Below are 15,939 nucleotides of genomic sequence, written 5' to 3'. Positions count from 1 at the left end.
ACACTTCCCAGGGCCTCGGTCCAGTCCGGTGTAAATGACTTTTAAACGGAGACAGTGCTCGCCTCCCCCTCCCTCCCGCGCGGCCAAGGGATCAGCCGCCAGGGCCTTTAAAACAAAACGATTGAATGAAGCGCTAGGGCGAGCGCGCGCGGGACAACGACTGCGAAGCTCAGCGGGCTGGGTCTAAATAGGGCCACCGACCGGCTGGTTCCTTTCCAAAACTCGTCCGCGAAGCCCGCTCAGTGCTCTTGGGTCTTCCCATTTCTCTTCTGATCCTGCCAGGTCTCAGTCGATCCTGGGAGCTTCTCTGCTTCCCACCTTTATTCGCCCCTCCCCCACCCATAATCCCGCCGCCTTGCAGACCGGGGAGGGGGTGGTAGTGTCGAGGGGGTGGGCGGGGGGAGAAATAGCTTTTAGAAACCCGATCTGTTGTTTGCGAAACACAATCGCTTTTTTTTTTTTTTTAAAGCGACAGGGTGTCTAGACGGCCACGTGACGAGGCCGGAGCCGGGCGCGCCACTGCGCAGTGGAACCAGCAGAGCAGAGGGCCCGGAGGGGGGGGCGGGGGTAGGGGTAGGGGCGGGGGGCGGGGAGGAGGCGGCGGCGGCTGCTGGGGGCGGGGGAGGGAAGAGGGAGGAAGGGGGAGGGAAGGGGGCGGGGGCGGGAGGCCTTGCGGGAGGCGGCGAGCCCCGGGCGCACTAGCTCGCTGTCGCCGCGCACCGAGGAGCCCGTCTTCGAGCCGTGCCAGCTGAGCCAGCCGGGCGCCGTGCTCGGTCCGCTCGCCGCGCGGTAGAGAGCTGCCTGAGACAGAGCCATCCCGCCGGCGCCGAGCTGCCTAGCGTCCGGCCCCGAAGCCCCTGAGTGCGGCGTGGCGAGCCCCAGGCGGCGGCAGAAAAACCCGAGCGCCAGGAGAGGGCGAACGGGGGACAAGGAGGCTCCCGGGCGCGACGAGGAGAGTCTCGGAGGAGAAAGCGGCTTGAGGACACCGGGGCCTCCCTGCCGCCGCAGCCGGGTCGGGAAGGGCATCCCATACGCGGAGCCCCGGCTGCCAACCGCGACTAAGGGAGGGGGCGCCGGCGGCCCCCGCACTAGTGTGCAGCTTGCGCCCAGGAGGGCGAGAGCGCGCGACTCGCCAGGGGCCCGCCGCCGCCGCGCCGCCCTCCCCCGCGCTGTCAGCCCCACCGGGCGCAGCCGCCGCAGCAGCATCTTCTGTGCTCGCGCCCCCACCAGCCCCCAGGAAGTCCCCGCCGACGATCGGGGCCCCCGGGACGGCAGGAGGAAAGACCAGATACTCCTCTAAAATGCGGAGGACTGAAGCAGCCTAGCCAGAGCTATCTGTGGATTAAAAAAAATACGATTTTTCTTTTATTTTTTGGCAGAAGAAAAGGAGAGGAAGACCAGCGGGACACTGCAAGGGAAAAAGGGGGATGTAACTCGTGGATACGTTTTTTCCACCCCTCAGATGTCTTCTTCTACTTAGTAAACATTTTCTTTTTTTTAAACCCCAGCTCCAGTCGGACGCCCCCAGACCTCCCGGGTGCGAGGAAGGTGCTGTTTTTCATTTGGGTCTTTGCATATTTGATTTTTAGATTTTGAGAGCCCCTCCTTATTTCGCCAGACATCTCATGCGGGGTGAAGTCCACTCGGCCCCCTCCCCCGAGTCTTCGTGTGCACGGAATTCGAGGAGATCCGGTTACTAAGGATATAGAGGAAAAAAATTAATCGCGTGCCTGCTTTTTTTTTTAATTGCCTGCTTCTCCCCACCCCCAAATTAAGTTGTTTAGCAAGGGGGAAAGGTTTTTTCCTCCCTCCAACAGCCCAGCCGAACGCCTTTCGTTTTTTGCCCCAGTGTATCTTCCATGTAGGAAGCCGAGGCTGGCGAGCCCGACACTCGGGAGCCGCTGCGGGGGGGCCTCTTTTCGGGGAGGCGCCGACCGGGGCAGGCTTCGCCGACCCCAGGGAAGCGGCCGCCGCGTTCCTCCGGGGTGCGCCGGGGCCCGAGAGCCGCGCAAGGCGCGGGCCGCGTGGGGTGGGGCAGCCACAGCGCAGGCCCCCGAGCCCCGGCGGGCGCCCCCGGGCCCCCGCGCGCGCCCCGGCCTCCGGGAGACTGGCGCATGCCACGGAGCGCCCCTCGGGCCGCCGCCGCTCCTGCCCGGGCCCCTGCTGCTGTCGCCTGCGCCTGCTGCCCCAACTCGGCGCCCGACTTCTTCATGGTGTGCGGAGGTCATGTTCGCTCCTTAGCCGGCAAACGACTTTTCTCCTCGCCTCCTCGCCCCGCATGTTCAGGACCAAACGATCTGCGCTCGTCCGGCGTCTCTGGAGGAGCCGTGCGCCCGGCGGCGAGGACGAGGAGGAGGGTGCGGGGGGAGGCGGAGGAGGAGGCGAGCTGCGGGGAGAGGGGGCGACCGACGGCCGGGCGCATGGGGCCGGTGGCGGCGGTGCGGGCAGGGCCGGCTGCTGCCTGGGCAAGGCGGCCCGAGGTGCCAAAGGTCACCACCACCCCCACCCCCCAGCCGCGGGCGCCGGCGCGGCCGGGGGCGCCGAAGCGGATCTGAAGGCGCTTACGCACTCGGTGCTCAAGAAACTGAAGGAACGGCAGCTGGAGCTGCTGCTCCAGGCTGTGGAGTCCCGCGGCGGTACGCGTACCGCGTGCCTCTTGTTGCCCGGCCGCCTGGACTGCAGGCTGGGCCTGGGGACGCCAGCCGGCTCGCAGCCCGCGCAGCCACCCTCATCCTACTCGCTCCCACTCCTGCTGTGCAAAGTGTTCAGGTGGCCGGATCTCAGGCATTCCTCGGAAGTCAAGAGGCTGTGTTGCTGTGAATCTTACGGGAAGATCAACCCCGAGCTGGTGTGCTGCAACCCCCATCACCTTAGCCGACTCTGCGAACTAGGTAAGAAGTTGGTCTGCGCCCACCCTCTCCTCCCCCTGGCGCTCAAGTGGCTCGAGAAAGTCCCCCGCGGGGCTATCTGTGTGCAGCCACTTCTCGGTGGTGCGGGGGTGCGAAGGGGTGGGAGTGTGTATACATATCCTTCTGGGAGAAGATTTGGGAGACAAAAGTAGAGAAGGGACGAGGGGAGCCTGGAAGGGCATTCCCTGGGGGGTCCCCTTCCAGTTTTTTCTCCTTTGTTGTCCGGAGGTGCGGCTATGGGAACCGCTCATGAACAAGCTCTGGAGAAATGCGGTTAAAAATTAGACGCCCTCATTTCCGGATCAGCTAGGGGGTGCAGAGGGAAGTTGGGGTCACGCCTCCCCTGCACCCGGAAAGGCGTTGAGGTGTGTGGCCGAGTTGGAATCGCCCCAAGCCCGCCAAGGAAGGCTGGAAAGTCTGTGCTCCTTTAGTAAATAAATAGTCATGTTTGGCAGTAGTGGGTTGGATATTGCTCTGGTCGCGAAGCTTTGAGGTTTTGGGGCAAAGAGGGTTAGAATGGGACGCGGAACTGTACATCTCCTTTCAACTCTGCCAGCCTAGGGTGGAAAAGAACAGGCAGTCAGGAGAAGTTGGGTGTCCCCTACTTTCTCCTTTCTTCCAGCTCGGGGAAGCACAGAATTGGCTATCGGGCGGTCTGCCCCCAGCACCTCTGTGACGTTGCTGCCCCTTACTGCGCTGGGGCCTAGGCTTCTCAGCAGAAACCCAGCCTCATTTCTCATTAGCCTCCCAGCTACCCTCTTCTTCCTATGTGTGCAGCGCGGGGGATGCACCTTGGGCCCCCACAGATCTCCCGAGTTCCCGGGTGGGCTGGGAGATGGGAGCCGGGTGTTCCGAGCAGGGTGGCGGGGGGCTGAGGTGCATTGCGCCCCCCGGGAGGGGGAGCGGGGTCTGAAGTTCGAGGATTGGGAGGGGGGTTTGTCGCTGCCAGCCCTGTGGACTGTGACCTGAGCGGTCCCGGCCGAGCTGCGGCCGAGCGGGTAGTTTCCAGCCGGGCTGGCGGAGCGCGGCGGCGGCGGCGGCGGCGGCGGCTGCAGACGTGGAGGAGCGGAGCGCCGAGGCTGGCGCCAGGCGGCCTCTTTTGTTTATCTGACAGCTAAATATCAAGGCAATCACCGCCTCGCGGCCCTGCCTCCAATCCCCACAGCTAAGACAAACAGTTGGGCTAAAAGAATGCCTCTGTTATCATAAGTTTCTATCTCTCTTTCTCATGGCTCGGCCTTTATTTTCTCTTACTTTTTTATTCCAGAGTCTCCCCCTCCTCCTTACTCCAGATACCCAATGGATTTTCTCAAACCAACTGGTGAGTAGATGATTTTAAAAATATCCTCCCCAAGAAATGGAGACTCTAGAATGCGGATTTTTATGTCTAGGCAGTGGCTTGGGGGAGGCTTTGGGCTTGCTCCGAGGTGCTTATGGGTTTCTTCTGTTGGAAATTTGATGGATTTTTCCGTTTCTGTTTTGTGGCTGGATATACACACACACTTTTTCAGACATCTCCTAAGAACGCTTTACATTTTGTTTCTTTTTCATGTATTTGTACTCCCTGGCCGAAGCTGGCTCAGCTTTAACACGTGGAATTTGATCACACATAAGTGTCTTGGGAGCCAAATAGGACAGATTGATGGGAAACTTTGGAGACTTTGTGAGTGCAGAGGAATCAGTGGGAAGAACGGATAATCCGATGGGAGGGAGGGCAGTTTAAAAAGGTGCAGAGAAGATCTTGGTTTGGAGTAAGAAATTAGGAAATCTAAGAGCAAAGACAACAGCACCCTCACAGGCTTTCTCGGGATTCTTGTTAGGGGCTGTGAAAGTTTTCAGCTCTGCTTGCCTGTTGCCTTGTCACAGGGTGGCATGGGGCCAGAGCAAAGCCCATTGAGACTGGCAGTCCTGTTGCAGTTGCCTACATCCAGCTTCTGAAGACTGGCAGTGCAGGGGCTCACCCTCTGGAGCTAACAGTGCCAGGGGATGGGGAGCAGTAAAAGTGGGACTTGGGGGTGGCAACGGGGATGGATCCCTGTGCCTGGAGCCTCTTGTAAAGTGGGACGTTCATGAGCTGAAAAGTATGGATTGTAACTGTTCAGGTCTGTGTGCTGGTGCCTGAAAAATACACTGCTCGTGACGTTTTTATTTTGCCCATGTTCTGGGAGAAGCAGCAAAGGGTTGGGCCCCATTTCGCTCTTGGAATTCTACAAGTCCTTCCACCTCATGAATTTTGGCTGTTGGTTCTTTCCCCCAACTAATTAAAACTTTTGCTGGGGCGTTGCCATAAATTAAATACTTTAATGAACCGGTGTAACCGAAGCCCATGCTCCGGCAGCAGCCAGTCCTCCTGGGACTTCACCGCTCCCTCAATTCGGGAAGGCGTGGCTGCTTGCCTGGTGCCTGTCTAATAAGAGGCCTGCAAAGCATGTGATATTTTGCTTTCGATTTACAAAACACCAGATAAATGGTCATTAATGAGGAGATAACCAGCTCTCTGTATTTGTAACAAATGTTAACTGAAATTACCAAGGCCTGTTTTTTCAGACTGTAACTTGACTGGTTTTTTTTGGCATGGAGACTTAAGAATTTTTTCATGAGGTTAGTTCTCCAAGGGGCCATCCCTGTCCTGTTTTTGTTTTTCCTTCCATAGTTTAAAATTTGGAGGTTCTCCTTAAAAGAGAGAGAAGGACAGAGACCAGTCGCCTTGGCCCCAGGGATACCAGTTGCCTTGGCCCCAGGGATAATAAAGACCCCTAGGGGTAAATGTTCCCAGAAACCTCCTAAAATCACAGAAAAGAAGGGTCACAGTCTCTTGGGTTTCCTGCAAAGATACTGGGATAAATCTGTTCACCGATTTTAAGCAGTCATTCTACCAAGCTGGGACCTCACTTTCAGTGAGTGGAGTGATACATTTTTTCATTAGCAAGCGTTGACATTAGGTAGCAAAATGTGTGTAAATACAGAAGCCACAAAGACAGGAATGTGCCATTTCCAAGGGGGAGAAAAATTCTCCAGATCAGCCAATAGGAAGTGATTAACCTTCCAGTCGGAAACTCAAACAGCTGGCTACTCACCCAAAACGTTTTGTTTGAAACAAAGCAAGAAAAAAAGGAATAGAAAAAGGCGCTGCTGTCTGAGGACTTGAAGTGGTCATAGGTGCAGCCCCATGGATGGAGCTGTCCTGCCTTGGTGGAGAGCAGCTAGATCTAGGAGCCGAGGGGCCACGGACAGGTCCAGGGCCGAATTTGCTGGTTGCTAGGGGTGGGGAGGTCAGACACAGAGATGGGACGCTGCCCCAGGTTTTTATCCTCATCTTGTACATGGAGGAGAGATTTGGCTGGGGAATTCAGATGAGCCTCTTACATTCTTAAGTTTTTAAGCCCTAGGTTGAATTTTTGGTCTTGGGTTACTAGGTGAGAATCAAGCATAAAGTTTCACAATGGACAACTGTTATAATCTTAACCAGTTGCACAAATAAGGGAATCTCTTCTCTGAAGTCTACAGCCTGGGAGGAGATGGTGGGATGGGGGCCAGGGCCTGATAAACCTGCAGCATTTGGAGGAATTCAAGGAACTTCCATTTTGCTGTGATTCAAGCCATTCCAGAGTAGCCTTTGTGGTGGACCTAACCTTCTTAGACCTGCGGGCTGGGTGACCCCAAACCAGCAGGATCTTCTGGGGAGGAGTTAGATATGACTGAACCTAGGGTCAAGGTGGCTGTGACTTGTGGCTATCAGAAGTCAGGAAGACGTCCCCCAGTTGCCCAAGGAATAAGAACATGGGGTTTGAAACTGATCTCAGTTTATGGAGTGGGGAATCCGGGGATTGCTATGTGGGCTATGCTCTCTGTGCCCTCTGTATCTGATGGTCTGAAAGGTTTGAAGAATGGCTTGAGGGGTGCGTGTTGCTAGGGTACACTCTAATTAACTTCAGCTGGGTACCCAGACCAAGCCTCCAAAGGCTAGTTGACAAGTCTGGGATCTGGCCCTCCCTTTACCTTTTAACTCTCACCATTCGGCTTCCCAAGTGTTCTTTTTAAGTCCAGATGATCAAAGAGTTAGATTGGATGATTCATTCATTCGCCCGTTTATTGGTTCAGTCATTCATTCTACAGGCCTGATGATGTGGTTGCCTAAAAACCGTGATGTTTGCAATGCAATGGATCATACTGCAACCAGTGTTCGTCTGGGTTGTGGACTGGGACATTTTGCGTGTAGCTGCGGGGTGGGGGCGGGGGAGCTCCTCTTTCCCCAGCGGTACTTGGGAAGCTCAGAACTCAGTTGACAAGAATATCCTGGCTCTCTGGGAACCGTTCTCTTGATTCAAGAAGTGCGATCCCCAGCTCCTTACCCTTGTGCCCCTCTAAACAGCTTATCACCAGGCTTGTGTCTGTGTCTGCTGGGAGAGGGAATGAGTCTTTTTTTCCCACAGAACTTAGCACTTACTGGGTTCTTGATTATGTTTTGTGATGGATGAGAGCCAAGAATGGCCTAGAGCTTCTGAGTATGCGCCAGCCCGGCTCTGGGGAGCAGGTAACACAGGCAGAAGCTGAGATCCTGATGTCAGCGATCTACCTTTGTGGAACTTTTTTGTGGGTGAAGGATGGAGGTGTAGCCTGTTGACCTTCCAAGCCTGGCAGTAGCTTGAGGCCAGTGTGGATGCTGAAGACTCTTAGCCCAAGGCCCTGAAGGGAGGAGAGTTAGGACTCTGGGGCCTGCCTGGGGAGGGAGCACCGCGGGATACGTGCTGAACTCCTGAGTACTGCACAGCTCACTGGGTGGCCCCTTGGGCTAGTCAGTGACGCCTCAGTTTACCTGGGTGCTGTTACATAGTATACTCTGCTACTTCACAGGGGTGGTAGGAAGGCCTAATTAATGCTTGTAAGTCCCTCCTGAGATCAAAGGTACTACAGAAGGGCAGAGCACCATTTCATAAAAACGCCTGTGGTTGCCAGTGCCGAGCTGGCTTACCTTTGATCTGAGACAGGCTGACACCCTGAATGTGGTCCCAGGTCTGCCCTGAGATGCTGGCTCTTTGAAACACACCAGCCAAGTCTGGGGTCGGGGGAGGCAGTGGGCATGGATAAATCATCACGTCCAATATGGGGGTGTCTTCCGTTTGCAGGTAGGTAGAAGCCTATCTCTAGAACATGGTGAAGGCCATCAAAGTAGTTTAGAAAGTGCAGGGTATACACACACCATTTAACAAGTAACTCCATTTCCTGCCTCCCCCTATTGTTTTCCGTTTGATTAAGTGTATCCTGTAAAACTGTATATTCCTGTTAGGAATTACACTTTACCCTGATAAAACAAGATCACACGCAGTCTCACTCTCTCCCCTGCCCACTGCTGCCACTCCTCCACTTCCCTCTCCCCTGTTTAGGAGAATTCTTGGAAAGTTCTTCCAACTGGGGAGAGAATGCCAGAGAATTTGACAAAGGGAGGGACTCTGGATTAGAGAGAATCTGAATTGAGGGGGGCAGGCAGCAGAAACCTAGAGGTGATTTGGGGCTATGAGTAGGCCAGACACAGCCCTCTACCTCCCTTTATCAGGGAATGGAGATGGGTGCTGGGCTCCTAAAGGGCTCCCATGGGCTGCCTGCCTCTGGTCTGCCCTTTTCATTTGGCTTGGTATTTGCTGGTGCAGCCAGGTGGCTCCACACTGGGAAACGTAATCACACCCCAAGGCCATCCTGCTAGTGGGCTGGGGTCGGGGGGCTGGAACTTGGGCCACCCCACCTGGTCTGTTTGCTGTGGTGCTAGGAAGCACCTCTCCTGAGCTGGCCTTTCTCTATGGATTTCAGTAAGTTTGGCATCAGCAGTGGTGCATGATAAGCTTATAGGGTCTTATGTATTTTTGTTTCATGAGACTAATTTGTTGTGGTTCGTTGGCATTATTTTTTGTTTTAATTGCTTGGAGGAAAACTGTCAAGTCTGTCTGTGTGTTAGCTAGGATTGTCATCATCCTCGTTAACATTTAGGTCACTGTGCCCAGCACCTGAGGATGACAGAGATGTTGAAGAGAAGCTCATAGGGCGGACAGGGTTTGAAGGTAAAACATAAGTAAAAACTCCCAAGTGCTGGTGCCAGGACAATTTTAAAGGAACTGAGGGCAAGAGCCTTGCAGCTCTGGGGTTGCCTGGGAGCATCCCAGAAATGGGGAGTTTGGACTAGGCCTGGAAGGAGGGAGAGGGGAACATTTCCCCTACAGCTGGGAGCCTTGCCGGAAATGCCCTCTGTCCTGATCTGGTGGTGGCTTTACACAGGTGTATACGTGCATCAGATTCATTGAGTTGTACTTGAGGTCTGGAGGCTTTGCTGTCCTTACTATATACCTCCTGTAAAAAAGGGAAAAGAAGTCCCTTCAGCCCAATGCCAGTCTGGAAAAAAGTCCTAAAGAACTGGAAAGTCTGTGTATAAAAAGATGAGGGAGAAGCACTGGTCTGTGGCAGTGGCAGAGAGGACACTGGATCCAGGCAAGGAGGCTTTGCCCTAGATTTTTCTCTGGGAAAGATGGCAGGGAGAAAGCAGCCAGGATGGAGAGGGCAGAACCTGGGCCTCCATTGACCTTGGGAACTACCTGGTTTCCTCAATGGAGGACTTGCAATAAAAAGAAATTCCAGCCAGTCTGTGATCCAGCCTGACTTGACTAATGATTAACTGGCCGCCGGGAGCCCAGACGGGTGACAAGGAGCTGTGGTTGTCTTACAATGGGCAGTGAAGCCTGAGCAGACCATTAATAATCAGCATCGTGGCTGGGAGTCAGCTGCTTGGAATGTGTGGTTTCTCTTTAATGCTGTTTAGAATGTACTTAAAAATGAATCTGGGTGTTTTTATTTATTTATTTGTGTATTTATTTATTTCTCTCCTCTTTTCAAACCCACAGCAGACTGTCCAGATGCTGTGCCTTCCTCCGCTGAAACAGGGGGAACGAATTATCTGGCCCCTGGGGGGCTTTCAGGTGAGATGTTTTCTCTTATTTCCTGGCAATTCTAAGACCTTTGAAATTACTGGAGACCAGAGGAATGGGGGTGGCTTTCTGCCACCCCAACTGGTCTGGAATTAATTCTCACTAGTATGTGCTTTAAACTGGCTGCATCTGTGGTGACTGTGGGGGGCCTTTCAGCTCATCACTCTGCAGACCCGTACACATTGGGACACTGGGCCTGCTCCATAGATGCTAAAGTGGGGGCCAGCGAGGACTGGTGGTGTGCTGTGTTTCACACTTAAGTGGCTCCTCGCTCAAGGGGCTTCCACTTGGTGACTTAGGTGGTTCATAGTTCATAGGCTTGAGCTCATTTTGTACTTGCCCTTGGTGCTTTGGGTGCCTTGGAGGGGAGGGATCCATCGTGGGGGGAACTTGTTGGAAACAGATCTCAGAGGTAGGATAGGAGTTAAGCGTAGATGCCCTTGATGCTTCTCTGTAAGTCCTAATTCTCATGCCAGCTTGGTGCAGGATTCTGTAATGCATGGCGGCAGAACGGGAGCAACAGGGTAGAGGCATTGTAGGCAATAGGCACTCCACTGCTACCCAGCAAGGAAGGTTTTTCTCGGGATCCAAGGGTGTGAGCAGGCCTGCAATGCCAGTACTGGAGGGTTATGGGATCGGATGTGGGGCATTGGGTAGTCTGAGAATCACTGGCCCTGGGGGACCTGAGAAGGGAGTGATAAACCTGGGCAAACTCATTAGCAGTGTAAGTAGGAGGCATTTCCATTTTTTTCAAAAGACATCCTGTTTCCATCTGGTTTTCCCATCCCCAGTATGCCATCCCTGGAGTTTCTAAGAGCTACCTAAAGAGGGAAAGTAACCTGGTGGGGAAAAACTGCAGCAGCGTTCCAGGCATTTGTCATTGCTTGCCTTTGGGATATTGGGGTAGGATTATGGCAGCTCAGAATGAAGCTGTAAAACTGTCTTGTGCACCCACTTTTCTGAGGTGACCTCTGATGGTCAAGCATTGCCTCCATGCGTCCATCTGGCCGTGTTCATCTAGAACAGTTCCCTCCCAGGCTCTCCTCTCTAGGAATTGAGCTTGTTGAGAATGTCATAAGGGAGACCCTTGTTTGTTTTTATTTCAGTGCAGTGTATACTCTGCCTGTTATCTGAGACAGAGGGCATTGTTTACTCAAAGCTCCTAATGAGAACTGGGCAGAAAAAAGGGAGCCCTGTGGGGAGGGGGCTTTGGGCATGACGATGGGAGGGGACCAGGGCCAGGGGGAGGCAGAACAGGAAGCAGCAGGTGAACTCCAGCTCTTCTGCTTTCCAAGGCTGAGAGAGTTCCTGAAAGAAAGAAGGCCTCGGAGAGGAAAGGGTCTGGGCAAAATAACACACTCAGGATGTTGTTAGATGGTTTTATTCTTTAAATCCTGAATGTGCAGGGAGGAGCCCCAGCCTCTCTGAACCACATGAAATAAGCAAGGGAAGTGGTAGCTTTTGAAAGGGGGCTTTTCGGAAGGTTTGTCTTATTGATAACATCTTGTCTGTCTCCTCTGCTGGAGGAAATGACGACACCAGGCTGAGCTGGGCGCCTCCTTCCCCGGCCCTGAGAGCTAAACAGTGTGCCCCAGGCAGCCCCTTCTGAGACGGGTGGGCTTTGTGTTCCAAAAGCTTTTCCAGTCCTAGGAAGAAACCAGGGGTAAAACAATTATTAACTAGTCCCCCCACTCCCCAAGGTAATTGCAACCATTTAAATTAATGAGGAGCTGCTAGGAAGGAGTGGCTGCCTCTGAAGGGATTGTGTGGTTTGACACAACTGCAAAAAGAAAAAAGTGGGGGCTCCACATGAAAGAGCATTTGTTTTGAATTTTAGCTCTTAATTTACTAATTCCCAAGGCTTCAAAGTTTGAGCTCTTTCTGTTCAGAGTTGGAGCAGTTATTAATAATGTGCCTTGGGGAAATTGAAGAAACTGGCTTTTGGGTTGATACTAGGGTCTGGGGGTGTCAAGGGTGGGGATGGGCATGGAGAAAACCTCACAGCTACCCCCTTTGTAGCGAGAATGCCTCTAAAAGGTGGCTTTACTGGCTGGGTGCAGGGTAGAGGGGTGCAAATGGAGAAAGCCCAAACCTCCTCTTTTCCAAGAAGTTGATCTTTCCATGGTGGGGTGGCCTGGGTGTGTCTGCCTTGCAGAGGCCGCCAGGCCGAGGCCGGTGGGGCTGTAGTGGCGGCTGAATGGGGCAGGGCAGGGACAGGCAGGGCTGGGCATGTGGTAGGGGAAGGGGTTAGCAGAGGCTAGGGGGTGGGAACTGGTTTCCAGGAATGGGGACAAGTGGGCGTCAAGGTGGGGAGCAGTGAAAAGCACCCAGTAGGATTTGAGTTCTCCTCCCCCTTGAAATAACCTGAGTGTCTCTTTCACAGGCCCTGTGTGCTGTTTCCCTTCCTGTCCTGCCTTGGCTGAGAGCAGGCTTAATGAATGGGGCTCAGTTTAGGGTGGGAGGAAGGTCGGGAGCGGGAGCCAGGGCTTGATTCTCTTGGCAAGGGAAGAAGGGAAAGAAAAAGCAGCCAAATGTGAAAATGTGGTGCCTCTGAGGTGGAAGTGGGGGTGTGCTCAAAGGCATGCCCCCTCCTAAATACCGGGGTGACTCCAAGGCTGGCCCCTCCCTTTCCTGGAGGAAGGGGAGTGGGCAGTTAGGAGCCCTGGAGGCAGCCTGCTGGCTGCAGGTTGGAATTCCAGCCTTGCTGCTTGGGTCTGGCCGGTGAGACTGAGATGACAGGCCCAGGCCTTTGAGACTTGCAGTGAAACACACCCCACCCCTACAAGTTTCCTCAGTCTGGGAAAACGGCACATTTTTAGAATGCTAGGACTCTGTTCCAGGAGATTGTACTTTCATTTCTGACAGCCGGCACGCAGAGACAGATGGATCGCTCTGTGCACGGTTTTGTGTATGTGTGTGCGTGCTCACGTATGCACACTCTTCAGACCGACCTACAGATAGACGATCCCATGTGCAGACACATGGGCAGGCAGGTGCCCACAGGCAGGCTCTGGGATAGGTCTGGGTTGGCGGGTGGATGTCAGGGCAGCTTTGCCTTCCACTTTGAGGGCAGGGGAAGTAGCTGTGGATTGGTTCTGTATTGTGATTTGGCAGCCCAGTTAAGCTCTCTGGGTATGGTGCCTTTTGAAAGGCATGCAACTCCAGAATAGGCCCTTGCTGCTGGAATGTGTGCTGGCCCAGAAAGACCCACCTTGGAGAGGTCCAGCGTAGACAGGAAGCTTCTAGGTTCAGCTCGGTGGTGGAAATGGAAAGGCTTTGCTCCCAGAGCTTTCACTGCATCACTGGTAATTAAAAGCATGTGTTGGAAGCTGTCATCTTTGCAGCCTCCATCTGGAGTTTCTGGTGGGGCTTTCATTTAGCTTGTTTGCTATCCTCGTTTGGGGGTGGAAGGAACACCATTTCACTTTCAAGTTCTAGGTTATTTTGCTGGGTGGGCCTCAGCCACATTGGCCTCCACTGGTTGGGGCAGGTATTAGAGACCAGCAACCATTTGTAGTTATTCGAACTTCAAAAGGGGTGTCACTGTGGATATCAAGGGGGGAGTGGTGACATAAGATGTCTTGTGAGGCTGGGGGGGAGTTGAGGGAACCCAGTCTCTTGGCTGTACAAAGTTATGTTTATTGGAGAGACTGCCCACCAATCCAAGGGAGGCCAACTCCTTGGCTGAGGTCTTAAGATCCAATACAGCTTCAGTTCCCAAGTCTGGGCAATGCAAATGGTCAGCAGCCACTCAAGGATCTTTTCTTCTTCTTTGATCCCTGCTGCCATCTATGAGAGCCTCCTGGCGGGGGGAGTCTTCGACAATATCTATATAATCTGAAAGTGCAGTGGCTCAGCCCATGCTCAACTTGAGCTCAAACCAAGTAGCTTAGGAAAGATCGCTCCATCCGGTTTTTAAGGAGTTACTCTGCTGCATGTGAACAATTATTCGTTGTCTGGCTTGGAATGGTGATGGCAAATTGGGAAACTAGCCTGAGTGTCTGTTGCTGTGTTTTTAAATGTCTCCTTCCCCTGCCAGGGAACAAGCAGCAGTGATTTCACTGAGGTCTCTGATGCCATGAAGGGTGCTGGTGGATTGAGCTCCTCCAGGTAGTCATGTTCTTGGGGAGTAAGATGGACCAGCACATGTGACCATTAGTGAGCTCCTCTTCTCCTACCCCCTGCCTGGTAAGAAGTGACTGTCTGGGTCTCCAGGGGCCCAGTTCACATCTCCCTAGATGCCAGTGTCTTGATTTGGGCCTAAGGTCAGCTCACTTGGGGCACTACCACTCCCCAGTGAAGACCAGTCCTGACAGCAGTTCAGGCTTCTCCAGTGCTCAAGGCCATGCACTCACCTGGGAGAGACCGGTTCATTGATAAAACCCCTCTCGTCCTGGAAAGACTGAGGTATCAGGCAGGAGTTTTAAAAGCAGAGTGACAGCATTTAGGTCAGATTAGATGGGCTGCTGCCTCATACATCCTGTCACTGAGGCAGAACCCTGGCCAGCAAAAGGGGAGGAGGCCAGGTGAATACCAGGTTCCAGTGAGTAGCTTTTTGGCTACTGTCTAGTACACTAACCCCCACCCCCACCCCAGTCTTCTCTCAGCCTTTTCTCAGCAGAGCCTGGCTGTAGCTGAGCAGCCTTCTAGACCTATGGGACCTCTATGGCAAGCTCACAGCCAGTGGGGCAGTGAAAAGGGAGGAAATGGCAAAGGATTCATGGTCAAGTTTGGCTTCCTTTGCTCCTTATTGTTGCTGTTACTGTACCGTAATACTGTTCCTGTAGGGCTGTGATTGCCAAGCTGGTATTTGTTCACTTCAGGCCAGGCCTGGAAGCTAGAGCACCAACTTGGAAGCAGGTTAACCTGGTGGGGAAAGAAAGGCAGGGATGGTGGGCCCCAGACTTGAATGCACATTAAAACCCCTGTGATCTCCCAAATTAGAATCTGTCAGTGGGGTCCCAGCATCCTTATTTTCCTTAAGCTCCCCAGCTGATTGCAGTGCACAGACAAGTTGGGGAAGCCCCCAAAGGGGTCTGTGTTCCTGTGCAGAGCATCTTTGGTGGTTTTTCTAGGTGGCTATGCATGTTTTCTGTGATTTTTTATATATGTTTCTGTAGTGAAGAATTTGAGGATTTTACTTATTGAGCTTCTTCTCAAATTAGATTTTTGCTTGATTGTAGAAACTTGACAGGGTGTATTGATTCTGCACCGTCTTCCAGTTGGCTTTGCTGTTGTGAGTGACACTGTAAAAGTGACTCCTGTGGAACAGGGTTTCCTTTTTGGGGTGATAAAATGTTCTGGAACTAGATCGTGGTGGTGGTCATGCAGCTCTGTGAATGCACTCAGTGTCACTAGTGGTTAATTGTATGTCTTGCTTGTTTTACCATGGTTCTTTAAAGTTATGACCTGTGTTAGCTTTTAAGTACCTGCGGATACTTGGGTATCAATAAAGAATGGTGACTCTGAGAATAAGAATGAAGAGAATTAGGTGCCTGGGATCTGCTGTCAATAGACACTTGTTTCCAAAGCACCTCTGAGGTCTCTTGGGGTGGGGGTCTGGGGGTCATGGTCATGGGCTGGAAGCCTATCTAGCCTGCCTCTCTAGTATCACCTGTCTATTACCTGAAGAAGCAGGTACACCTCGGTGTTGATTTTTCAACCTCCCCTTTCTGTGCCCCCTTTTCCACACAGGTTGCAGAAATGAGAGGTGGGAAAGTTCCGTGTGGTTCATTTCGGAGCCTGACTTTCCTTCAGGGGAAACCAGTGCACTTGTTCCCTCTCTGTCCCAGAAACTATGTTCCCCTGGCCTGTCTGCTGCTTTCCTCCTGCCCAGCCAGTCCAGGAACTGGTAACCAGTGTGATGGAGGGGCTGTTTTCTAAAGCCTGGGGCTCCCCTCCCCCAAGCGTGTTCTAGACCCTTCCCCTGCCCCTGCTGCTAGAGCCTGTGGTGGATGCGACATCCTCGCTGAGTTACAGGGCGGCAGAGGCAGATGACTCGTTCCCGGAGCCCTCCCTTTGTGGGAGCCTTGTGAAAGGCTACTGTACAGAGCGGCCAC

The 15,939-nt window shown here is 53.4% G+C and overlaps 1 protein-coding gene across 3 annotated transcripts in view; it reads left to right on the top strand.

Annotated features, from left to right (window-relative positions):
- The first annotated feature begins 660 nt into the window (after positions 1-660).
- SMAD7 (SMAD family member 7) overlaps positions 661-15,939 on the top strand; it is a 29,761-nt gene continuing 14,482 nt past the window's right edge. The window contains exons 1-3 of one of the 3 annotated variants that reach the window (XM_073213036.1): positions 661-2,891; positions 4,177-4,230; positions 9,800-9,871. In XM_073213036.1, the coding sequence (XP_073069137.1) occupies positions 2,279-2,891; positions 4,177-4,230; positions 9,800-9,871 (739 nt within the window). In that variant the 5' untranslated portion in view covers positions 661-2,278. Of the gene's footprint in view, positions 2,892-3,630; positions 3,733-4,176; positions 4,231-9,796; positions 9,872-15,939 lie in introns of those variants that run through there. The other 2 variants (XM_017664916.3, XM_017664917.3) reach the window with 2 other exon arrangements.

This window comes from Manis javanica, chromosome 9 (assembly GCF_040802235.1).
Source record: "Manis javanica isolate MJ-LG chromosome 9, MJ_LKY, whole genome shotgun sequence".
NCBI lineage: Eukaryota > Metazoa > Chordata > Mammalia > Pholidota > Manidae > Manis > Manis javanica.
This window is presented reverse-complemented; position numbering and strand designations above follow the sequence as displayed.